This window comes from Hemitrygon akajei, chromosome 18, assembly GCF_048418815.1.
Source record: "Hemitrygon akajei chromosome 18, sHemAka1.3, whole genome shotgun sequence".
NCBI lineage: Eukaryota > Metazoa > Chordata > Chondrichthyes > Myliobatiformes > Dasyatidae > Hemitrygon > Hemitrygon akajei.
In genome coordinates this window covers 45,623,990-45,649,828 of record NC_133141.1, presented here as the reverse complement: position 1 = coordinate 45,649,828, position 25,839 = coordinate 45,623,990, and the positions used below count along the sequence as shown (strand labels likewise).

The window sequence follows — 25,839 nt, the reverse complement described above, 5'->3', positions numbered from 1 at the left end:
TTCCTCTGGCAGCTCAATCCATGTACGTACCATCCTCTGCATGGAATCAAGTTGCCTCTCAGGTTCCTATTATACCTTTCCTCTTTCACGTCAAGTTTCTCACTTCCTCTTGCCTATCTTTCCAAACCCCACACTGATCAGTAGCAATGTATGTATAACACATCCTATCCCTTTTTTTTCTGTTATTGTCTTAGGGTCTGATCAGGTTTAATAAAAGTTATGAGTTCCTTGGTTCAGATTGGCTATAGTGGTGTTGGGTAAGGACCAGGTTTTAATTTTATACTCCAGCAGTGTGAAATCAGAACTGAGCCAAACAGGGCAAAAACACTTTCCAAATTAATGTCAAGTGAGCCCTGCTTAACTTTTATGGCCATCAAGCAGGAACAGTGTCAGGGTTGATATCAAAGCTCAAAGTTCAAAGTAAATTTATTATCAAAGTACACATGCCACCATATACTATACTAGGATTCATTTTCTTTCAGGCATACTCAGTAGATACAAAGAAATGCGATAGAATCAATGAAAAATACACACAAACAGATGGACAAACAACCAATGTGAAGAAGAAGACAAACTGTGCAAATACAATAATAATTATTATTATAATTTAATAAACAAACAAATAAGTAAATAATACTAAGTACGTGAGCTGTCGAGTCCATGGAAGTGAATGCATAGGTTGTGGAATCAGTTCAGTGTTGAGGTGAGTAAAGTTATCGGTGCTGGTTCAGGGTCTTCATGGTTGAAGTGTAATAACTGTTCCTGAACCTGCTGATGTGAGACCTAAGGCTCCCATACCTTCTTCCTGATGGCAGCAGAGAGAAGGGAGCATGACCTGGATGGTGGGGTCCTTGATGATGGATACTGCTTTCTTGTGGCAGCGCTCCCTGTAGATGCACTCTATAATGGGGAGGGCTTTTCCTGTGATGGACTGGGCAGTATCCACTACTTTGAGTAGGCCTTTCCATCAAGGGCACTGGTGTTTCCACACCAGGCCATGATGCAACTAGTCAGGTCCCTCTAAAATGCACTGCCATCTTCTCATAAGAAGTGAGAGAGTGTGATTACTTCCCATTGAACCTCACAAGAACAGTTGAGTCAGCGACTTGCATGAAGTGAGTGGATGAACAATAATTGACAGCCTATCAGAGAGGTCAGTCAGCAGAACCACTTTTGTACAAGTTTCTAAAGTTCTTGTGCAGCTGGAAGGGTTAATTATTGACTGATGCTAAGACTTTGACGTGCTATATTTTCACATGAAGATCTTGTTTTTTTTTCCTCTGCGGGACATTTAAATGCAATCATCAATTGGTTATTATTTCAAAACGTTTAGGAAGTTGTTAAGAGGAGATTTGTGGGCTTCGTCACTGCTTATTTAACGAAACGTCGCCTTGGAGAGGAAAAGGAAGCGGCAAGGCTTTGTAAAAAAAATACCATGCCTAAAGATCCCAGGAGATTGTCCGGCGACTCTGCTTATCAACGTAAAAAGTTTGACCGAGATTTACAGAGCCAGAGTCACGCTTGAAATAGAGACTGAAATTAAAGTACAATATCTCCGCATTCTTTGGGGTGAATTGTTTACCTCAAATGAACGACGCCACCGCATTGGCTGCGATTGTCACAATAGAAAAAGTTTAAGGCATGATTACTTGATCCAAACAATTACACAACTGTTGTTTCAGATTATACTGCCCTTGTGTTTTGAACCCTGCAATTAGTTGACTATTAAGACCATAATTATACTCTTATTAGCGTGCAGACATTATTTTAATACATATGTGATAAACAATTGAAGAACTGTCATTAAGGGGATCTTAAGTGGAATAACATGGTAAGTTTAAACTACAGAACAACAAAAATTCTGCTGTGCGTCACCCCATGATGAGGAATGGCATTCAAACTTGCCAATCGCACGGTCGCATTCAGAGGCACACGAGAGATTCAGTTCAGCAACAATTGTGTGCAATGCATGATGATTCTGAGCGAGAAACCGTATGTCTGTGAGTGATGGGATAAGTGATTGTATACAAGTAATTGTATATAAGAGAGGGAATGAGTGGGTGTGCATATATGAGAATGTTTATGTGAGAATGGATGAGCGTATGTGGGAAGGTGGGAGTTGGCTATGAGTTTGTCCATAGAAGCAAGTAAATACAATCTGCCTTTTCCCTGCTAAACGCAATCTCAGGTTCACTTGCCCCGGATCCATTAATGTATAAAATTAAATCCGCACCCCAATCACCTTGTCATTGCAAATATAATTAAATGTAACTACAATTAACCGAATAATAAGCGGTTGACTCGGGATAACGTTCACAACAATGTCTTCAAATGGGATTGTGGTTTGAACGATTCCTTGGGCTGTTTCTGCGCGTCCTTACCGTTTTAATAATGGGAGCTTTGGGAGGAGTTAGATTTGGAAATCCACGCCCGACTTTCATGTAAATGTGAAAGTTTGCAAATCTCCGCGCCGGGTCCCGCCTCTCAGTAAATGCCTGTCTGAAGATTGGTGTGAGAAAAGGCGACGTAACTCCTCTGCTCCGACGTTGAACACCGGTGGGGCTGCCTTATAAAGGAAGATGTTGAGGACTGTTTCTCCAGGTCAGGGTTTCATGCAGGATAATCATGGGGCTCCTTCAGCACCTCCAGCCCTGCCTGGTCGCCGCTTGCATCTCCACCCTATTACTCCGGGACAGTGTCAGTCTCCCTGAAGGCTGGGGGTCCCTGAAAAACGATGCGACCGAAATCATTCCCGAGTACTCGGAGATTTCCAACGAGATGAGGAATCACAGCGCTAATCAGGCGAAATACGGGGGCAGACGGCGATTCCACTCGTCGCCGGTGCGGGGTAAGGATGCAATCTCTCAACTATTGAATCATGATCAATGAAACACTAAATATCTCTTGTTAGTTGTAGTTGGTAAAATGGGATGGTGAGAGATCTAGTTCGTCCTATGAAAGAAAGTTTCTATGAAAATCCCAATCTGATTTTGTGTTTGCATATCTAATGCAGTTACTTGTCTTTTCATGTGATCTGCCTATCCCGAAAGCCTCCCCCTTTCTTCAGGAATCCTGTGCCAGTGGTGTCCTTCACCTGAAGCGTCGACGAGCAGCGCAAGCCGTGTCTCATTAGCGATAACGCGTTGTAAACGTGTGCTGAGTCTGCCAAATGTTCTACTGTAAAGGGCACATTACTACTCAGCATGGACTTTATTCGCATTCCGAGAATTTTATTGTATTCAGTTAGGTCATTATGTATCTCCAATTTATTCTTTAAACTTGACTCGCTGTAAGACTGTTTCCTGATAAACTAAATGGCACGTCTCAATTTCAAGATGCTTTGTAGAATTAATTATTCTGAACTGCAGAGATTTTTCGTGATTTGAACAGATTTGCGTCCCAAGTGTTCACCTGTTCTTTCAATTACACAGCTTGAATTTAACACCTCTTTTCCAGCGGTACAATTGAGTAAAGAGCAAGCAAGGATAAGATGAAGAAGCATTACACAAAATAATGTAATCACTTATGTAAACTAATATTATCCAGGTAGTCAAGCGGATTGCACATATGAAGTTTGAAGGTGTTGCTAAGAGGAAAGGCCTCCTACACAACCAAGAATATTGAAGCTTGCTCCTCAGCAGCAATTTCCACTTTGTCAAAAAGGGATTTTTTTAAATATTATTGACTGTATCTGAAACAGTTATTCCCAGCAAGTCTTTATGCAAGTGTATTGCAAATACACTTCATCATATTTGCTTAGGTAGCTTATGGATACCAGTATTTATGTGCATTTCATTGGGGTCAATGGTGGGCATGTCCATCACAAGCAGTGCTCAATAAATTTGGTTTTTTTTGTTCTAAGTTTGAACAAGCTCAAATTGTCACCTATTCTGTTTAATTATGCAACTGGATATCTGCTTGGTAAGGCAACAGTCATTGATTGCACCATGCCAAATTTAGACCCTTCCCAATCATGTCAGATGCCATCTTTTGTGGCATTCCTCTGATGAAATGGTTGATGTAAACACAATTTATCACTAACTCTTTCTGACTCTCTACTGAATCGAATCTTCTAGAAAAGCCAGTGAAATCTCAAAATTCTTCCCCTCATGTTTCAGCAAGACATCACAGTGTGTTTTGTGAGGAAAGAGGTTTCCTGGCATTGGTTACAATGATTTCAGATGGAAATCCACATATGGATTTAGAGAAAATTTAACAGTTGCACAGATGTGGTCAGATCACCTGTCCACATATGCCCCTAGGTTCTCAAACAGAATGGTCAAGCACTAGAGACCAGAGGAGTAGTTGTCTCAGGAAAGAAAGGATGGAAGAGGAGGAAATGAGAACACAAGAAAGGAAATAAAAACCCTTGTTATATTGTATTTTTCATACCTTGAGGCCTCCTAAAACATGTTACAGTCAAGGAAGTAATTTTATATTAAAATCACCTGTGAAACGGAAGACAAAAGGCAGTCAAATTTGTGCACAGCAAACTTCCTCAAACATCTTGCATAAGTCATAAATAGCTGTCCCTATTGTAATAAAGAATGTGCATTGGTCAAAATGCTGGGGAGGACTCTCTTGCTCTTTAAAATTGTGATCTACTAAATCCAACTTTATCTCTTTGCCTCTCAATTTAACAGCTCTTAATTAAGGTGGCACTTCATATCGAGTGGTTATTCTTCCTGCATTGCATTGAGGTGTGAGCCTAGACTTCTATGTTTCCTTCTCTGGAAGGAGTAACAAAAAGGCTTAGCTGGCTAGGAGATGTTTGGAAAAGACAAAAGATTTTTTTGTTTGGATACAACTGTACATTGGAACCATTGTTATTTCCATTTTTTATACCTTCCAGATTCTGTCTTCCCTATTGCTTGCTTCTGGGTATGTTTAATATTTCCAATTCTTAGCTGATTTTTTCATCTGATTTAGCATTTTTTAACAAAGCACAATTGTGGAATGTCAATTCTGTCAAAATATTAAACTTTAAAAAAATCTAAATGTGTTAATCTTTTATCGTTTAGTTCTGATGGAAGAACATTATTAACTCTCTCAAAAGTTGGTGCAGAGCATTTCTAGTAATTTTATTGTTCACATTTTTAACATCTGCATTATTTTGCTTTTGTATGCTTGTTGTTAATGATTTGATCCATTCCTTTGCAATGCATGTATTTGCCTGTGTTCAAATGCTAATTAGTCTGCTATGATCCTTTCTCTGCAGGTGAAATAGAGTTCAGTTGCAGAGAGCTGCGATCCACCAGGTACATATCAGATGGCACATGTCGTAGTGTGAAGCCAGTGAAGGAGTTGATTTGCTCTGGTCAGTGTATGCCAGCTCATCTCCTCCCTAACTCCATTGGCCGGGTCAGGTGGTGGAGCAGACATCGGAGCTCTGACTATCGGTGCGTACCAGCCCACACACGCACCCAGCGCGTTCGACTCGAGTGCCAAAACCAGGAAACAAGGACCTACAAAATCCAAGTGGTGACTTCCTGCAAGTGCAAACGCTATTCCCGCCACCATAACCAGTCGGACAATAAGCAGTTTGGGAAAGATGCAGCTTTTAGGAGGAGAAAGAGCAAGAAGAAGGCAACACGATCCAAAAGTAGAGGGATAAGCAACCACCATGATCATTCTGACTGATAGAACTTTATATCCAGTGTAATGTTTCACTTTATGAAAGTTTATTATTGGACAGAAAGTCCATTATTGTTCCATTTTCTAAAGCACTTACTCTAAAGTGTGTATAGTTCAACATATAATCACGATTCTTTTAAATAGATGGGAACACTGCACTCCCTACTTGGTCTGGGATTAAATATATCCAAATTTGATGAAATATCCTGACCAAAATGTATTATAGGATATCCCACACAAAAATAGCAGAGTTCCCAACTTCCTATTGTAAAACTAATTGTCCATGTTTTATAGGGAACTTGTAAATGCTTGTCTGATATTTCCTCCAGTAGACTCTATAATTACCCTATAGGATGACTTTTATGTGTGATAATATTTAATGTGGCATACATATTGGATCTGCCAACAGACACAGAACAATTTTCAGTTGTGCTTCATTTGAGCTTGTAACTGTTCTGGTCAAACACCAGGATAACCAAAGTAAGTGGGGTCCCTTAAATTAATGTCATGAACAGTTATTTGTTGATTAATTAAAATGGAAAGTGGTAACAGTGCAAGCTTTAGCATTCCTAATCTGGAAAAATAACCAAAATGCAGAAAATATTCACCAGATTGATCAATCTACAGTGAGAGAGAAACAGAGTCAACATTTTGAGTTGTTCACAACTGATAAATTAAAAATTAAATTTGTCAACTATTCTGAATGTTTTGAGCTTTTTCTGTTTTTGTTTCAGACTTCCAGCATCTACAGTTTTGTTTTACTTTTCAGGTTAAAGTTATTTCAGTCTGTAAGCAAGCCACTTGAAGGACAAAACATTTCTATCACTTAATGTTTTTATCTCAGTAATTTCAGATTATTCGTAATCAGCAGAGACTAATACAAATTCCAATTGCCTTCCATCTTGCAAAGGGACACTGACAAGTCTGTAGTAACAAACAGCCAAAAACTGAATTTTAATTTCAGAGGGAGCCCTGGAATTGTGTGTTAGAGTCTAACTCCCATTTCCAGGCTTCCCTGCCATCTGTGTTAATTCATGAATGCAGACAAAACCTACTGACCACAAAGGCTACACTCCAGGGTGTGAAGAGTGAATAAATCATCGAGGAGCCATCTGTAAATTATTACTCAATTTTAAGTTTGATTGTATATATTAGATATTTAGTATCAAAAGATTTTCGCTACAATTTTTGGGGGGAAAATAATCCCTAGATCCTGAAGTGAATCATGTTACCTACTGATGTCAGGGGAGCTGGGTGGAGATAAAACAATCTTTGGCCCTCCTGTGGCAAGCCACCTTTGCTCTGTGATCAGCACAATTTTATTTTGATTGTGATTTCCCCCCTCCCTCCCACATTTATTGCATTCTCTGTACTTTGCTTCTTGTATCTACTATCTGAAACAATAAATGTTAAATTGCTGTAAATATTGCAGATATTATACTGCTCAGTTTAATTTAATATCACAACAGGGCATGAATCCACACGAGGCTATTTTGTGAACTTGTGCTTGAAAGTTTTTTTGTATGAAGTTCATATGTTAAGTTTCCATGGTGTGATGAAATGGTACAGGAAACTATAGCAGCCTCCTAAACAGATTTTGAAATGTGGCGAAAGTGCATAGACTCAAGTAATTGTTTTTTAATGATTGTATTTATTTTTCTCATTTAAATTATTTAAAGCACCATGTTTCATGTAGATGTATGAGAACTATTCTTGCCATGTAAAGTATTGTATTATTGCAGACTTTTAAATGTTGTCAAAATAAAGATGATAAAGCATATATCAAATCTTTGTATAGTTTCATGTGTCATTAGTATTATCAGTTGCTTAAGGCAGATACATTGCCATTATCTGGCAAAAAAATGGTACATTAAGCAACACCTTCCTGGCTCTTGACTGCTGTGTATTCAATATCTGTATATCCTTGCCTAAAAATAGAATTTCTTTATAAAATAGTTATACTAGTGAGGCATAATGTTGCTGCCATTTAATGTACCATGTAAGTCAGTTATATTTGCCTACTATATTTAATAGTATTAAATATTGCTTGGGGCCTGTATTGCTGGAGTTTAGATTAAGTGGAGGATCTCATTGAAAGCTACTGACTGTTGAAAAGCCTAGGGTGGACTTGGAAAGGCTATCTCCAATAGCGGCAGAGTCTAGGACCAGAGAGCACAACCTCAGAATATAAGAATGTCCTTTTGAAACAGAGATGAGGAGGAATTTCTATAGCCAGCAGGAGGTGAATCTATGAAATTAATTGCCAGATGGCTGTGGAGGCCAAGTCATTGGGTATATTTAAAGCAGAGGTTGATAGATTCTTGATTAGTAAGGGCATCAAAGGTTACAGGGAGGAGGCAGGAGAATGGGGTTGAGATGGATAGTAAATCAGCCATGATTGAATGGCAGAGCAGACTTGATGGGCTGAATAGCCTAATTTTGCTTCTATTTCTCATAGTCTTATTATCACTGCCATATCACATGATATTTGTCGTTTTGCACCAGTCCTGCGTACTCTTTTCTAAAACCTCTGAGATAGAAGACCAGAAGTTCTGGAAAGCTGTGCTGTCTGTGATCTACCAGTTGAACAGGATGGCACAGAGTGATCTGAAGATCCTTTTCTATCTGGGTATGAGGATTTTAATGAGCCACCTCTTTTCTTGAACCTTTGATTATAGAGTGTTGAGTGAACAATTTGGAGGAAGTCTGAGTATTGTTCCTCATTCACTGGATCAGAAGATGGTCTTGAGGGATTTCAAAAGAAAAAACAAGGCATTCTAGCTCTTGACCTAATAGAGTAACTCATCTACATTCATCACCTTTGACTGCAGCAGGATCAGATACTGTGTACTTTAATGGCATCCCTCTTACTCTCCCCTGCTGTAGGAACACCTTCGTGAATAAAGTACCCCTTGATGTTCATTCTGATTCACACCAATGCACTGAGTTCTCAAAGAAGAGTTTCACTTTTCACCGACCCTGTGTATGCCCTTTTAAGTTCCTTCTATTTTTGAGGAGAGGGAGGATATAGTCAACCTTTTACATTCCACACCCCCTTATCAAATTCTGGTCTTCCTGTAGGTGGCTGTAGTCAGTGATTTTGCCCATGATACTGTCCTTGGCCATATCAACAACGATGATGAGACAAGAGTTTAGGAAAGAGATTGGAAACCTCGTGTTATGGTGTCAGAGCAGCAACCTAGCCCTTAACATCAGCAAGGTGAAAAAGCTAGTTGTTGACCTAAGGAAGTTGGGGGAGTGAAGAGAAACTTGTCCTCATCTATGGAGCTGATTTAGAGATGACTAACAGCTGTAGGTTCCTGGGCATTGATATCACCAGCAACCTCGCCTGTCTCTTCACACAGATGCAGAGATCAAGAAAGCACATCAGCATATTCATGTTCTTAGGCATATGAAGATTCAGCACAACCACAAGGATTCTCTCAAACTTTTACAGATATGCTATCAAAAGTATCCTGACAGGTTGCATTGTGGTGAATGGAGGGGAGGCCGGTACAGACATCGATCACTACAGATTTTTTAAATTTCAAGATTAGATTTTATTCATGACAAAAAAATATACAAAGGAAGAAAGAGTGCAGAAAACATCTACATTTGTGGTTGGCATTCAGTAATGCAAACTTTAAAGAGAGAAAAAGACGCAAGCAAGCATTGCACCATTGCCACTCTGATTGTTCAAATGGCTTCCCTATCCAACTCTGCCACTCCTTGTGTGCTAGTGGAAGTAGCCTAGATAGTGGTCTTATCCCAGAGACTCAGCATTGGTTGCGCTGAGCTTCCGTGTGCCCCTCAGCATATATTCCTGCAGCCTGGACTGTGCCAGTTGGGAGCATTCCCTTACGGACATCTCACTATGCTAGAAGACCAACAAGTTTTGGACAGACTAAAGGGTGTCCTTTATCGAGCTGATGACATTCCAGAAGCACTTGATGTCTATCTCAGCGTGTGTACCTGAGAACAGCACATAGATCGGAGAGACCTCAGTTATACAACTGCAGCATTGAACTGAGACACAGACCCCTGCATCCACCTCCACAACCTCTTAGTAAATCTGTAATCTGTAAAGGTGGGGTCTGTAAGATCTGTAAAGAAGTGGAGTTTCTTCTCCACTGCAGCTATCCTAAGGGCTGTGTACATTGGAAGTAATATATTGACTGTAGGGACATATCATCCCCAAGATCCAACTGGAAGGACACCTCTCCTCACCAGCCAAGTGAGGTCTTGGTGCTTGTGGGCCAGATCTGGCAATGGAGCATTCTGCCAGATGGTTTGGACTGTTTGCTCAAGAAAACACACCTACAGAGTCCTCTGTGTCCCTGTCCTGCAGTGTCTGCAGTACATTCTGCGCTGACCACTTCCTGATGGACTTGTGATCAAAGGTGTTTACTTGGAAGAACTCTTTCACAGAGGACAGATATTGTTCACTAAATGGGACAAGCCTACTTTCCTCAACATCAGGGACAGATAGAACATCAGCATGTAAGTGACTCTTGGTGCTCACGTACTTTGGGTGCACACACCAGCTGATCCAGCCACATATGAAGGTGTTCATTAGGATGAAGGCAACTTTGGGTATACTTTTGCCAACATTTTCTTGAGCCTTTTGCATTGTGACCCATCAGATTCACTCCATTCTTGAACCCCTGATCACTGCAGATGAATGAGTGGTTTAGTATTGGTAAAAGAAAGACCTGAACCTGTTCAGCACTCGTGAAGCCTAGAACATCCTAATGCACCTTAAAGTCAAGTGAAGTCTTTTGATTGGTGTCATTTTAGTAATATAAGAATTGTAAGGGCCAAGTTGGGCATATCAAGATGCCACTAAAAGTAATATGATAATGATCAGATAATCTGTTTTACAATTGTTGGTTATGGTATATTATTAACCAAGGTGTTGGGGACAGTTGCTTTCAAAAAAGGATAACTGAGAGGATAGACGGGACATGGATTAATGTTTCACCTGAAAGATTTACCGGTAACCTTTGACAGTATAGTGCTGCCTCAGCCTAATCATTATGCTCAACTCACTTCAATGTAATTTGAACTCACAAATATTTGACATTGAGGCAAGAATACTGTCTAATGAATTTTAATTGCTCTGGTAGTAAAGTACCTAAGAATTCACCTAGCATATATTTTATGATGGTTCCTGAAGGTTGTTATAACTGGGGCTGGTAATGGGGACAAGCTCCCATCACCTATTAAATGCTCCCAATGGTGTGTGCCTCAATTATGCCTCTTACAACCAAGTCCAGCTCCTGGCCTTCACATGTGGCTTAGCTACTTAGCCTAGCGAAACCATTTCTACTGACAGGAGAAGGGGCAAAGGCGGGTTACTGGCACTTTAAAACCAGTCACTTCCGGCAGATGGGGCTTGTCAGCTGTGGTTGGCAGCTCATCTAGAAGAAGGAAAACTCTGATCTCAAACCTCTACTACCTTGTGGCTATACCTACTCACGGGGAAGGCTTCGGGAGTAAACCCCAAGGGAAAAATCCAAAGCTGAAGTTCCTAAGGCAGTTCTACATTGAGTTCAGCACTGACTGGCAACTCCTGCAATGCTGCTGGTGCCAAACTGTATCAGTCTCTGACATTCCTTTGGGTTCATCAGATGGATGGAGAGGGGGAGCTTGCTACATGGGCAACAGCTTGTTCTCCATGCTGTACTGCCCAGGCTTGCGTATCTAGATAGTTAGGACGCAACATCCATGGTCGATCCTGACCGATGGAGGCTTATTCATATTGTGAACAAACGATTAAAAAGAAGAGATGGAATATCTCCATTCTTACTTTTAGTAGAGACCATGGGTGCAAAAGCCCGAACTATCCTAAGTGTTTATAACGATCTTCAATCACAATTTCAGGTGAATGATCCACTTCAATGTTCATCCGAGATCTGAAATAATATAGAAGCCAAATTTGACCTAGTTTTATTTACTACTCCACCTCACGAAAGGACTGCTTTCATGAAATATGGTAAAGTTTATTCAATCATCAACAATCCAGCTTAATTTCCTTGAGTGAGTCAAATAGCAACATAAGTACAATGGGTAACAGAGCAGATCAGAGGCATAGTATATGAGGAGAGTGACTTTTTGCACCTTCTGGGAAAGGTATCCCCCAATGCTGTTACAGATGGAGTTGTAGGAATTAGAGCTGACTGAGGTAGTGTGAATTCCTGTCCAGACGAGGACTTGCAGGTGGTGGTATTCCTGTGTTCCTTCTTTCTTTGTCATTAATTTACTTTGAACTTGGAACTTTCTCATTCTTGGTACTGGAGGTTTTAGGTGCATGCAGTATTATTGGAATTTCCTGGATGAGTAATTGCAGAGTACTATGTATATACTACACACTGGAGCCATAATGCACCAGTGCGAGGGGGAAATGAATGTTTAGGATAGCAGAATTGGGGTAAGGGGGGTTTTGCCAATGAAGTGGGATACTTTGCCTTGTAGATGGTAGAAATGCTTTAGGTTGTTCGAAGGTAAGTCACTCTCCTCATATACTGTGTCTCTGATCTGCTCTGTTACCCATTGTTCTTATGTTGCTATTTGACTCAAACCTCTTAACAGTAGTGAGCCCTTATTGATGATGGATAATCCAATGCCACTGAATGTCCAAAGGTAATTGGTTAGACATCCCTTCGTGAAGATGATCATTGTTTGGCCCTGATGCAGACATGGACTAATTTTTTTTTAAGAAGTTGCAAATGTAATTATTAAATATCCCTAATATCGGAGCTTCAGATGAAGCAGCTGCTGTCGGTTGGGCCTAGCTCTGAGGAATTAATGCAATGATATCCTGGGGCCAAGATGATGGGCCTTCAACAGCTTTGCTTGTTTGTGTGAGCCATAGAGTCCTAGAGAACTACAGGATGGAAACAGGCCCTCTGGCCCATCTAGTCCATGCCAACCTGTTTTTTGCTTCCTAGTCCCATCTACCACACCCAGACATGACCCTCTATACCCCTCTAATCCATGTATCAATCCAAATGTCTCTTAAATGTTGCAATTGAATCCATATCCACAACCTCCACTTGCAGCTTGTTCCACACTCACACCACTTTGAAGTGAAACAGCTTCCACTCAGGTTCCCTTTAAGTATTTCACCTTTCACCTTAAACCTATGACCTCTAGTTCTACTCTCACCTAACCTGAGGGGAAAAGACTGCTTGCATTTACCCTATCTGTGCCCCTCATAATTTTGTATACCTCTATAAAGATCTCCTACACTCCACAGAATAAAGTCGTAACATAGTCAACCTTTCCCTGTAACTCATCCTGTGGAAAGTAGTTCCCATGATTTGCATTGATTTCCATTTTAACTAGGGCTCTGTGATGTCCCATTGCTTCAATATCAAGGACAGTCACTCTCACCTCACCTCTAGAGTCTGGCTCTTTTGTTCTTGTTTGTAATAGAATTAGGTCGACACCTCGATGTGTGCAGTCCTGGCAAAATCAAAATAGAACATTGGTAACATTTGCTTCAGGACAAGCTACATCTTCAGCCAAGCTGCAAAACCAGCATCGACCTTACCTGATGGAAAACTACTCAAGTATGTCCTGTCCATAGAAATTAGAACAAATCTGATTAAGCCACTTATGACCCAAACAGCCTACTGTCAATTATTAGCAAAGTGATGCATCATCAAAATCAAATGGATCTTAATTGGCAGTAACCCGTTCACCAAGTTCAGAACCAGATTTATTATCACTGACGTGGATATCACTGTCATAGAATTTGTTGTTTTGTGGCCGCAGTACAGAGCAGAATAGAAAAAATATTACTATAAGTTACAATAAAATTTAAATATGCAAAAGAGGAATATTGAGGTAGTGTTCATAAGCTGTTCAGAAAACTGATGGCAGAGGGGAAGAAGCTGTTCCTAAAACATTGAGAGTTTGTCTTCAGGCTCCTGTACCTCCTCTCTGATGGTAGTAATGAGAAGGGACATGTCCTCTATGGTGAGGGCCCCTAATAACAGCCTCTTGGAGATGTGTTCGATGGTGAAGACTCATGTCATGCAGCCAGAATGCTTTCCACGGTACATCTGTAGAAAGCTGCGAGCGTCTTTTGTGATAAACCAAATCTCCTTGCAAGGAGTACACAGCTCCAGTAATCAGTGCAGATTTCATCCAAATACAAACAAAAGTTAAAGTCTAGAGGCGAGGTGAGAGTGACTGTGTTTGTTTTTATTATTAGGATATGTGTGCATTGGAAATTGCTATTGCCTTTGAGCCAAATAGTTTGCTGGATTATTTCAGTAGGTCATTTGAGAGTCACATATATGCCAGATCAGGCAAAGAAAACAAAATCTCATTCCCTAAAGTGGCATTAGTGAAACAGATGGGATTTTATAAGATTCCTGTGGTTTCATGGTCCTTTTAGATTTTGCTAAAAGGAATTTTGATAAATTTAACTTTAATTTCCCAGATTGCTGTGGTAAAATTTAAATTCACTTCACTGTATCTATGGAAGCTGTTCTGGCTTAGCAGTCTTGTCATACATCTACTATACCTCCACACTCTCTTTTGGCAAGACAGGAACCATCTACCATCAAGAATCCCATAGGGAAATGTCTGTGGTTATTGAAGACTAATCACCTCATTCCTAGTAAATGGCTTTCAAGATTCCTCAGGAAAGTGTCCAAAGGTAAAAACTGGGACATTTTGTTGATGACTATGTTTATAACTCCACAGTTAATGTCGCAATCTATATTGCATGTAGCAAGAGCTGAAGCGTATTCCAGAGTTAGTCTAATCAATGCTATACAAATGAAGGTAGCGATGCAATAGGTAAATAGGTAGCTCCTATTTATATTCAACCTCATTTCCTTTGCTTGATCCACCAGCACCAACATCATTATTGACCAGAAACCTGATTGGTCCAGCTACGGGAGTAGAATCTCTTGTTTGAACATGTCAAAGTCATATTTTTTGCTTCTATCAAAAGAAACATGGGGAAGTGGGAACACAAAAATAAGCGTGCGCTGCTTTTCTGTATTTGATCTCTGACCTAACTATGCATAGGATATTCTTCCATGTCCTTTATTGCCTTTAGTTTAAAAAATTCCATCCATTGCAAATTTTAAAAAATAACAATTAGCGTAAATTGCTGTTTGCAGATAGATGTTTGTACTCTGCATGTACTGTACATGCTTCTCCAAATTCTCTCCCGAAAGGCCTGGCTTTGATCTGAACACTATCTCTAGTTCCATTTCCTTCAAGCAGCAGAAATGGTTTCCCTTCATTTCCCTTGTAGTTTCCCTAATTACTCTAAAACCATTACTTACACTTCTGAATTCCTTGGACAAATAATTTCTGCTCATATCCTTATATAGCTGCAACTATACCTGTTCTAATTCTGTAAGTGTTAATGTATTGCACGGTACTGCTGCTGCAAAACATCAAGTTTCACAACCTATGTCAGTGATAATAAACTGATACTGATTCTGTATTTTTTATATATTGCTCTGCACTACGGCCACAAAACAACAAATTTAATTTCATACTGTAAGTCAGTGGTAATAAACCTGACTCTGATTCTGATTCTGATACTCCAAGAGTCATCCTGCAAAGCAAATGTCAACAAAAGCTCAGGAAGTATATCCTGAGTCCCTGTTGGCCTATCAAAACCAGATGAGCGGTAGAATTTACAGGGTTGTGGGAGAGTTGGTGGGAATGTGGGGAGAATAAAATGGGTTAGGTTAAGATTAGTGGAAAAATGCATGCTTGATGATCAGTTCACACTCAGTGGGTTGAAGAAACTTTTTCCATGCTGTATCTCTCTATAACGCTGAGCAACAATGAAGACGCTCTATACGATGCAGGATTGGGCAATGACATGCCATCAATCACTGAAGCAATGAGCTGACTCTTGGCTGCCCTGTAGTTTGGTCCAGCCATTGGAAAATTTTCATGGGAAATAGCCATGTCTTAAGGCCATGGCACACCACAGGGCTGAAATCTTTAAAAATCCTAGGCTTATCACTCATGTGAAGGAAAAACTGATGCCATGCTGATATAAAGTAAATCTTGTAAGCAAATATAATGATATGCCTTGTACTGTGAATGCTGAAATATGAATGCTTCATCCCATATATTGAAAATTTTATGATTAAGGTTTTTGGAAAGAACTTTTGCAGTCCTCTGATAGGATTAACCTTCACAATTTAGATTTTTACTAATTCTCATCTCTTTCTCAGTTCCTTCATTTGTATTACAGAGTTGTTTAGCTCCCGGTTCCAACAAACAATATGCTTTTGCTTTGGAGATGTAGGAAGACCTGACAACTTTCTATCATTTTCTCAACTTCAAATATCCAATGTTTACAGTCCTTGTGTCATCTTAACCATACAGTGAATATAATAAGGTGGATAAAAAGAATAAATACTTTAACATCCTGATTTTAATTAAGCAATTAACAAAGTAAAAATATTTTACGGCAAAAATCATGACACTCCAAATGTTAATCAATTGACACATAGATCTTTAATTAGATAAAGGCATTTTTTGTTTTAAAAATGTAAGTTAAAGTCTTTCACTTTTATTCTGTGCTATTATTGTCATGTTGCTGACAGCATGATATCCTCTGCTTTGTTTAATCCATTAAAATAAATGATAAAGAAGAGCTGATATAAATAAAAATGCCATTGCATTGACAGAAAACAGGACCTAATTTCTTCTATGGCACTATTTACTTAATGCTTTACATTAGAGTGATTGGTGACTTAATAACTGCTTTGGAAATATCTCCTTACATGATACCCAATATTGAAAACACATGTCTGGATAGGAGCTATGAATTACTATAGTTTTTCTCTGTTATGGGATGTCATATTTTCCAAGGTTGGAAGGTATGGAAAATTGGCTCTTTGCAGAAACTATTTAGTGTTCAAAGATCGCACAACGAATCACAAAAACATCCTCTACTCTTGATAGGAGAAAAGCTAATCACTTCGTCAACATGCCGATGCAAGGCAGTAAATGAAATTCATGTTATTCTAAGTAAAATCTGTAGATGCTTTAAAAGTATCACAAAGGCCTGCAGGTTCATATCAAGCTGATGTGTTCTTTTGTTTAGAAATAGATTTAGAATGAGCATATTGAGGGCTCCAGTCAAACTGCATTTCATCAAATGCAAAGGTTATTCAATTGCACTTAAGTTTTCTTCCTTTAATGAGATACTTGAGTTAATGCTCAAGGCTATCTTTAAAATGGAAATGTATTTCTGAAATGTGTACTTCATATGCGTGCGATGGAATAGGATCAAGTCCAGAAGATAGGTCTTCAGTGGTGAACATTCCGGAGCAATGGAATCAATTTCCACTCCAGCATAAAATTTTCTTTGGCTCCAAGAGCCAAACATAGAAATACCCCGATTGGCTCTTAATGATGTATTGAGCTCCTCTCAAATTCAGCTCAGAGTTGAAGTCATTCCTCCTGGGTGCTGACTCTACTAATCTTCCTGACAATTGCATTTCTCTGTGACTGAAGCTACTATGAAGGAGGCAGCCTTATACAGCATATGCAAGCTTCTCAACAACGAACAAATGTTCAGTCTGAGGCATTGCAGTTCATTTGTGGGAAGTACATTGGGAATAAAGATTAAGGGGGAATTCAGTGTTGAGGTGACCTTTATGCCTTGGATCAGTATAGTAATGTTAGTAGATCAGTTTACTTTCTCTAATAGTTCACTCACTAATTGTATTTTGAAGAACCCCTGATGCTTATGCCACATTTGTTTTTGGGAACTACAATTACGAAATTTGTCTCAATTACAATTTTGACACTGTGGTTGACAGTGAGAAAGAGTGGTTTAGGCAGGCAAAGTGTATGGTAACCAAACTGGGGAAGGTGAACATGGCAAAGAAGTACACAATAAAGAGTCAAATACTTTTTTAAGTGTAAAGGAACAAAGGGACTTTTGAATGCATGTCCTTAAATCCCTGATGTTGAAATAAATAAGGTGGTTAAGAATTCATACAAGATTCTTGCCTTTATTGGCTGAGTTAAAGAATACAAAAGGCAGGAAGTTTTGCTAGAAATATGTAAAACGTTGGTATAGGACACAACTAGAATACTGTGTACACTGAGATTTGTTAACACTAGAGAGAGTGCAAAGAAGATTTATAAGGATATTGTCAGGGCTGCAGAATTATAGTTATGAGCTGAGACCATCTAGGGAGTTTATTTTTGTTTGGAACAAAGGAGTCTGAGGGGAGATTTAATTGCAGTGGATAAAATTATGAAGGACTAAAGCAGTAAAATGAAAGCAGAAAGATCAGTAAACATGTGCAAAATTTTGAGTTAATTGGTCAAAGGATTAGATCACATAACTATAAGGTATACAGTAAGAGCAGAGTTAGGCCATTCAGACCATCAAGTCTGCTCTGCCATTTGATTGTGGTTGATTTATTTTCCCTCTCAACCCCTTTCTTCTATTCCCTGTAAGCCCTGGCGCCCCGGCTCATCAAGAACCTATCGATCTCCGCTTTAAATATACCCAGTGACTTGATCTCCACAACAGAGTGTGGCAATGAATTTCACAGGTTCATAACCCTTTGGCTAAAGAAATTCCTCCTCATTCTGTTCAAAAGCAATGTCCTTCTATTCTGAGGCTGTGTCCTCTGCTCCAAGACTCTCCCACTATCGGGAGAAACATCCTCTCTCCACCCACTTTATTTAGGCCTCTCAATATTCAGTGGGCTTAAATGAGATTCCCCCTCATTCTTATAAAATAACATACAGGTGTGGCAGATAATTGGAAAGTTGAAACTTCATTAAATGGATCGCTTCTGCGTGCACATATCATCCATATTGCTCCATTCTCTGCATATTCATATGCCTTTATGAGCCTCGAACTCATCCATTATACCTGCCTCACTGTCACTCCCGGTGGCGCATTCCAGACACCCACCGCCGTGGAAAATGAAAACTGAACCACACACCTCCTAACCCATCCCCTCTGAACATAGCTGCATAGGCTCTAGTATTTGACATTTTGGCCCAGGAAAAAGATACTGGCTGTACATCAATGCCTTTCAACTTTCTAAACTTGTATCTCATCTCCCCTCAGTTTCTGCTGTTACCAAGTTTGTCTAACCTCTTTGTAGTGCATGCCCTCTGATCCAAACAGTAAACTTCTTCTGCACCCTCTCCAAAGCCTCCACATCCTTACTATAATTGACAACCAGAAATGAATGCAATCATCCAGATGTAGCCTCACCAGCAATATAACCCTAGACATTCTCTCTTCTCCCCTCTCCCATTGGGCAGAAGATAAAAAAAACATGAAAGCATGTACCACTGGACTGCTTCTGTTAGAAGACTATTAAATAGTTCTCTCGAACAATACGATGGCCTTTTGACCTCACAATCTTCCTCATTATGACCGTGCACTTTATTGTCTACCTGCATTGCACTTCCTCTGTAAATGTAACATTTTATTCTGCATTTTTGTTATTTTACCTCATTCCAACTCAATCATTGTGTAATGATTTGATCTGTATGAAAAGTATGCAAGACCAGCTTTTCACTGTACCTTGGTACATTTGACAATAATGAACTGATTCGGGCGACATGGTGGGGTAGCGGTTAACACTGCAGCACCAACAACCCGGTTTCAATTCCGCTGCTCTCTGTGGGAAGTTGTGTGTTCCCCTGTGACCATGTGGTGTTCCTCCGGTTTCCTCCCACATTCCAAAGATGCATGGGTTAGTAGCTTAATTGGTTACTTGGGGTTAATTGGGCGGCACAAGCTTTTAGGCCTGGAAGGGCCTGTCACTGTGCTGTATCTTTAAATAAATAAATAACTCATTGCCTCAAGTAAGAAAGGCAGGCATATCACGCTGTCAACTTGTGTAGTCGCTTTCGGGGGCTATGGTCTTGGACCACAAGATCCCTCTGTGCATCACTGTTAAAGGTTATGCCATTAACCATATATTTTCCCTTCATATTTGATCTCTCAAAGTGCAGCACCTTTTTTTAAAACTAAAATAAACTCTATTCATAATAAAATAAATTTACAAGAATAAACACACAATGGCTTTTCATTCTTACATTCATAGACAATGCATCAAGTAGTCTTCAATTAAATTGCTTAAAATCAATAGGACTGTTGACACTCATGTGGCTCCCGGGGATGGTACCCTACTGCTGTAATTGAGGAGCTTCCTCACGCAACCCGGCGCTTCCCTGTCCAGTAATGTCTCACTAATTCCCCTCCCTGTCCAGTAGTGGAAGAGCCCTATACTGTGGTCCTCCCCTACCAGGCCCTTGCAGTAGCTACACCAAGCTTCATTGTGTCCTTCAACACTTACTCCCGCAGCCTGGAATGTGCCGGTCAGCAGAATTCCTCTCCAGACATCTCAATGTGCTGGCACACCAACAAGTTTCGGGCAGACTAAAGGGCATCTTTCACTGAGCTCATGATCTTCCAGCAGCACTTGGTGTCCATCTGTGTGTGTGCCCCTGGGAATAGCTGGTAGATCAGAGAGTCTTCTGTCATGCAGCTGCTTGGGAAGAACAGTGACACTCCCCCTTGCATCTTCCCCCGTACCTTCTTTGCAAATCCAAAACCTGCAAAGAGGCGAGCGACCACCTCGTCCCCACTAAACACAACTGGGGGAGGGGGGCAATGTGCAGTGGGAGTGTTGTTCTAGGCAGGGAGGAAGTATCTGACTGAGAGGGCCCCTCTCACAGACAGCCAAGCAAAATCTTGGAGCTTATTGGTGAGATCTGGCAATGAGGCATTCTGTCAGATGGTCTGGACAGTCTCCTTAGGGAACCACCTATCGAGTCCTTCTCCTGCAGTGTCAGCCGGATGTTCCGTGCTGACCACTGCCTGTTGGACTTGTGCTCAAAGGTGTTGGTCTGGAAGAAATTTCCCACAAAGGACAGGTCGTGCAACAAGCTCTAGCTGACGGCTCTCAAAGTGGCCAGATTAAACTCCAAGTTAAGGTGATGAAGTAAATCTTACAAAAACTATACAAAACATTAGTGAGATTACATTTTGAATAATGTACAGTTTTGATCACTTACCATATTTCAGAAAAATATTACAATTGGAGGTAATTCAGTGATTATTTATTGGGATGTTTGCAAGGATGGAAAGATCGCCTCATAAGCAAAAGAATAGGATAAACCTGAAGAAAGAGTGACAATCTTATTGCTGAAATACGCAAAAATCATTGTGGGGAGGGGGGTAGCAAAATAAAATTGACAGGGTAAATGCTGGAAGCACATTTCCCCTCATGGGAGAGCTTAGGATCAGCAGTCAATCTCAAAATGAAGTGGCACCTATTTATGAAGTGACTGAGATGAGCAAAAAATTTCTCCAAGGGTTGTGAATATTTGGAATTCCTTCCCCAGAAAGCTGTGGAGGCTAAATCCTTGAATATATTGAATACATTGAAAATTAATCACAGAGGGTATGAGGGTTGTTTGGACATAAATTGGACAGGGCAAAGTCGGAACAGCAATGACCTGCTGAAAGGCTGAGCAGAGTTGTGGGTCTGAATGGCCATAAGACCATAGGACAAAGGAGCAGAATTGGGCCATTTGATCCATCGAGGCTGCTCTACCAGAAATAGATTCCAGGCATGCAGCACAACGTGCCCCAAACTGTTCGGCTGATTCATCACCAGCTTTTGATGTACTGCTGTGAGGTCACAGGGTCAATTCTGTCACCGCTTTATGAAAAATTGTTGAAGCTTAGCATAAGTCTGAAAAGATATAAATCAGTTTATGAAGGGATGGAAAGCTCATCAGTAACGAGCAAGGGAAGCCCGCGTGCTGATATGAGCGTGATGGAAGGTGTATGACTTTCCCATGTTATTGCTGTCACAATGCCAGTGACTAAGGAAAAGAATGTGCAACTCCCAGATTGGTAGACCACAAATAAGATGGAAATCGCTCTATTATTGTCCAGCAATTCCTACAAGAGGAGCTTGTTGCCACCATGTGCATTAACTAACTTTACCCTTTCAAATTCAGATTCAAGGTGGTGCTCTAAATTGTGCTGTTGTGAATGTTGTTTCATCCATCCTCACCTCTCAGTCACCACCTTTCAAGGCAGAATAACCAAAAGGTTTTCTGTGACTAAATACTAACCAAATACTAAATGGCATCAAAAACTCTGAATGACATCCATAAATCTAAGATTCCAGAAATGGCCCAAAGGTTCTTGTTTCTTATGGTCAAAAGTAATTGTTTTCAAGCAACACACACAAAATGCTGGTGGAACGCAGCAGGCCAGACAGCATCTATGGGAAGAAGTGCAGTCGATGTTTCGGGCCGAGACCCTTCGTCAATTGTTTTCAAACCTTGCTTGCAGCTGACCAAATGTTTCATCGACATGACCAAATAATCTGTCTAGCCTATTGACTAGCGTTTAAAAGAAAACAAGCTGTAACCCATAATTTAAACAGTACTGCAATGACCCAAGGGTAGTGACACCAGACACCAACTTTGAAAAAAAACAATGATTTGATTGAAATCAACACATGAAGGTTTTCAGGGTAGCTGGCCACTTGGCTCACTGTGCCTGTGTTATTTTATTTAAGAGTCAGAATTAATGGAGTACTACAGCAGAGATACAGGCCCTCTGGTCAAGCTAGTCTGTGCTCAGTTATTAATCTGCCTAGTCCCATCAAACTACACATGAACCACAGCCCTCTTTACGATTCTGACCCATGTATCTTTCCAAATTTCTCTTAAATATTGCTATCAAACTACTTCTGCTGGCACACTTGTGGTTCCTGTCCCACCTGGAAAATGGTGCCTCATATGACAATAGACAATAGACAATAGACGATAGACAATAGGTGCAGAAGTAGACCATTCGGCCCTTCGAGCCTGCACCACCATTCTAAGATCATGACTGATCATCTACTATCAATACCCGGTTCCTGCCTTGTCCCCATATCCCTTGATTCCCCTATCCATAAAATACCTATCTAGCTCCTTCTTGAAAGCATCCAGAGAATTGGCCTCCACTGCCTTCCGAGGCAGTGCATTCCAGACCCCCACAACTCTCTGGGAGAAGAAGTTTTTCCTTAACTCTGTCCTAAATGACCTACCCCTTATTCTCAAACCATGCCCTCTGGTACTGGACTCTCTCAGCATCTGGAACATATTTCCTGCCTCTATCTTGTCCAATCCCTTAATAATCTTATATGTTGCAATCAGATCCCCTCTCAAACTCCTTAATTCCAGCGTGTACAAGCCCAGTCTCTCTAACCTCTCTGCGTAAGACAGTCTGGAAATCCCAGGGATTAACCTCGTGAATCTACGCTGCACTTCCTCTATAGCCAGGATGTCCTTCCTTAACCCTGGAGGCCAAAACTGTACACAATACTCCAGGTGTGGTCTCACCAGGGTCCTTTACAAATGCAAGAGGATTTCCTTGCTCTTGTGCTCAATTCCCTTTGTAATAAGGGCCAACATTTCATTAGCCTTCTTCACTGCCTGCTGCACTTGTTCATTCACCTTCAGTGACTGATGAACAAGGACTCCTAGATCTCTTTGTATTTCTCCCTTACCTAACTCTACACCATTCAGATAATAATCTGTCTTCCTGTTCTTACTCCCAAAGTGGATAACTTCACACTTATTCACATTGAACGTCATCTGCCAAGTATCTGCCCACTCACTCAGCCTAACCAAGTCACCCTGAATTCTCCTAACATCCTCATCACATGTCACACTGCCACCCAGCTTAGTATCATCAGCAAACTTGCTGATGTTATTCTCAATGCCTTCATCTAAATTGTTGACGTAAATCGTAAACAGCTGTGGTCCCAATACCGAGCCTTGTGGCACCCCACTAGTCACCACCTGCCATTCCAAGAAACACCCATTCACCGCTACCCTTTGCTTTCTATCTGCCAACCAGTTTTCTATCCATGTCAATGTCTTCCCCCCGATGCCCTGAGCTCTGATTTTACCCACCAATCTCCTGTGTGGGACCTTATCAAATGCCTTCTGAAAATCGAGGTACACTACATCCACTGGATCTCCCCCGTCTAACTTCCTGGTTACATCCTCGAAAAACTCCAACAGATTAGTCAAGCATGATTTACCCTTGGTAAATCCATGCTGGCTTGGCCCAATCCTATCACTGCTATCTAGATATGCCACTATTTCATCTTTAATAATGGACTCTAGCATCTTCCCCACTACTGATGTTAGGCTGACAGGACAATAGTTCTCTGTTTTCTCCCTCCCTCCTTTCTTAAAAATGCCAGGATGCTGTTTATCAACTTCAGCTCAGTATTTAATACGATTGTCCCTCAGAAGCTGGTGGGTAGACTGTCCACGTTGGGTCCCAACGCCTCTCTCTGTAACTGGATCCTGGACTGCTGTCAGTCCGTGTTGGAAGGATCAGCTCCAGCTCTATCTCTAGAGCACCAGCTGATCCATGACTGCCCTGCTCGATCCAGTTCAAACTGAATCATCAAGTTCACTGATGACACAACAGTAGTTGGCCTCATCAATACCGATGGTGAGACAGTGTACAGAGAGGAGGTAGAATGGTACGAGCACAACAACCTGATTTTCAATGTGGACACGACCAAAGAGATGATTGTGGACTTTAGGAAGATGCATATATGGCTCCCTCGTAGAGAAAGTTAGGAGCTTCAAATTTCTGGGAGAGCACATAATGGATGATCTCATCTGGTTCCCCTAAAACCACCTCTTTGGTCAAGAGAGCACAGCAGCATCTCCACTTCCTGTGGAACCTGAGGTGAGTGAGGCTACCCACCCCATTCTAACCAATTTTTACAGGAGAGCAATTGAACATATCCTGACCAGTTACATCACTGTCGTAGGAGAACTGCAACGCATCTAACCACAAGTCTCTGCAAAGGATAGTGAGGACTGCTGAAAGGATTATCGGGGTCCTTCTTCCACGTAGAGATATTTGTCAGGAGTGCTGTGTTTGCAGGGCCCTTAGCGTTATCAATGATCCCTCCCATCGTTTTTGACCCCCTATTATCAGGCAGGAGGTACCATAGCATTAGGTCAAGAACTGTTAGGATGGGAAAGAGCTTCTTCCCCCAGGCCGTCAGATTACTGAACATCCTGTCACCACCCGGGTCTCATCGCGTATGAAGCTACAGTGGTGTTACACTGTTTACTTTTTAACTTGTGTCATAAATGCACCTTATTATTTGTTAATTTATTTGTGGTAATATTACTTTATGTGCTGTGTGTGAGTTACAGTATATGTACTATGTGCTGCACCTTGGTCTGGAGGAAGTTGTTTTGTTTGGTGGCAATGGTTGAATGATAATAAAATGGAACTTGAATGTGAACTTCTCCACCCTTTGAGTGAAGAAATTCCCCCTCAGGTTTCCCTAAATATTTCACCTTTCACTCTTAATCTATAATCTCTAGTTATAGTCTCATCCAACATCAGTGGAAAAAGCATTTTCAAAGCATTACCCCTTTTAGTCCAAGAATAAGGAGCTTCCATCCACTTCATCAATATCATTTTCATCTAAGAGATTCGATACCTTCATAGTTCTTTTATACTTAACTCCAGTTTTTGGAGTTCCTTGGAACTTACTTGCTGAAGAAGTGATAGAGGCAGAACTGTTAAATTGATTTGAAAACCTCTTTATTTTTAAGCTGTGAAGAAGGAGTTAACCTAAAATTCACTTATAGACACAGGACACAGGATAGAAATGGACTCCTTCTGAGCCTCAAATGTTATGATATTTTGATCCTGTGATATTCTGGAATGAGATGGATCCCCATAATTACATATCCGCTCCCTGTAATTTCTTGAAATGGTGCAATATCACCAGCTTCTCTTTGTTTCTTTGGCTGCCACCTTCTTAATAAAATTGTAAAAGGGGTAGAGAAATTTCCACGTGGTTAGCATTTCAATAAACTAATTTGCTACATTCACTATTCTCTAAAGAAAAGGCCAAAGCCCCCCCAATCCCTATGGCATTCCTTTTCCAATCACAGTTGGCATGGAGCACTATGGGGTAGACTTATGACCAGAATTACAGGAAACAAACAAACTAATGAAGGCAAAAACCATGTTCCCAGAGCTTCTAATTATTAGTTACCCCGCAACAGCATCCACAATTTCATGAGTCTGGCTCCAATGTGACCACAGAAATAATTGGCAAAACTGTGTAATTGCAGCTAAAGTCATAACTGCTCACAATA

General features: G+C 40.6%; 1 protein-coding gene across 1 annotated transcript; it reads left to right on the top strand.

Moving 5' to 3' along the window:
• The first annotated feature begins 2,539 nt into the window (after positions 1-2,539).
• On the top strand, positions 2,540-7,421 carry sost (sclerostin). Its single transcript, XM_073071586.1, has 2 exons — positions 2,540-2,848; positions 5,219-7,421. Exons 1-2 carry the CDS (start codon positions 2,626-2,628, stop codon positions 5,638-5,640), a joined length of 645 nt encoding a protein of 214 aa, XP_072927687.1. The 5' UTR covers positions 2,540-2,625; the 3' UTR covers positions 5,641-7,421.
• Positions 7,422-25,839: the final 18,418 nt, after the last annotated feature.

Excerpts from the sequence above, each read along its gene's own strand:
- sost (XM_073071586.1), top strand. The coding sequence starts at position 2,626 with ATGGGGCTCCTTCAGCACCTCCAGCCCTGCCTGGTCGCCGCTTGCATC. Across the intron at positions 2,849-5,218 it reads CCACTCGTCGCCGGTGCGGG|GTGAAATAGAGTTCAGTTGC; the intron begins GTAAGGATGCAA and ends CTTTCTCTGCAG.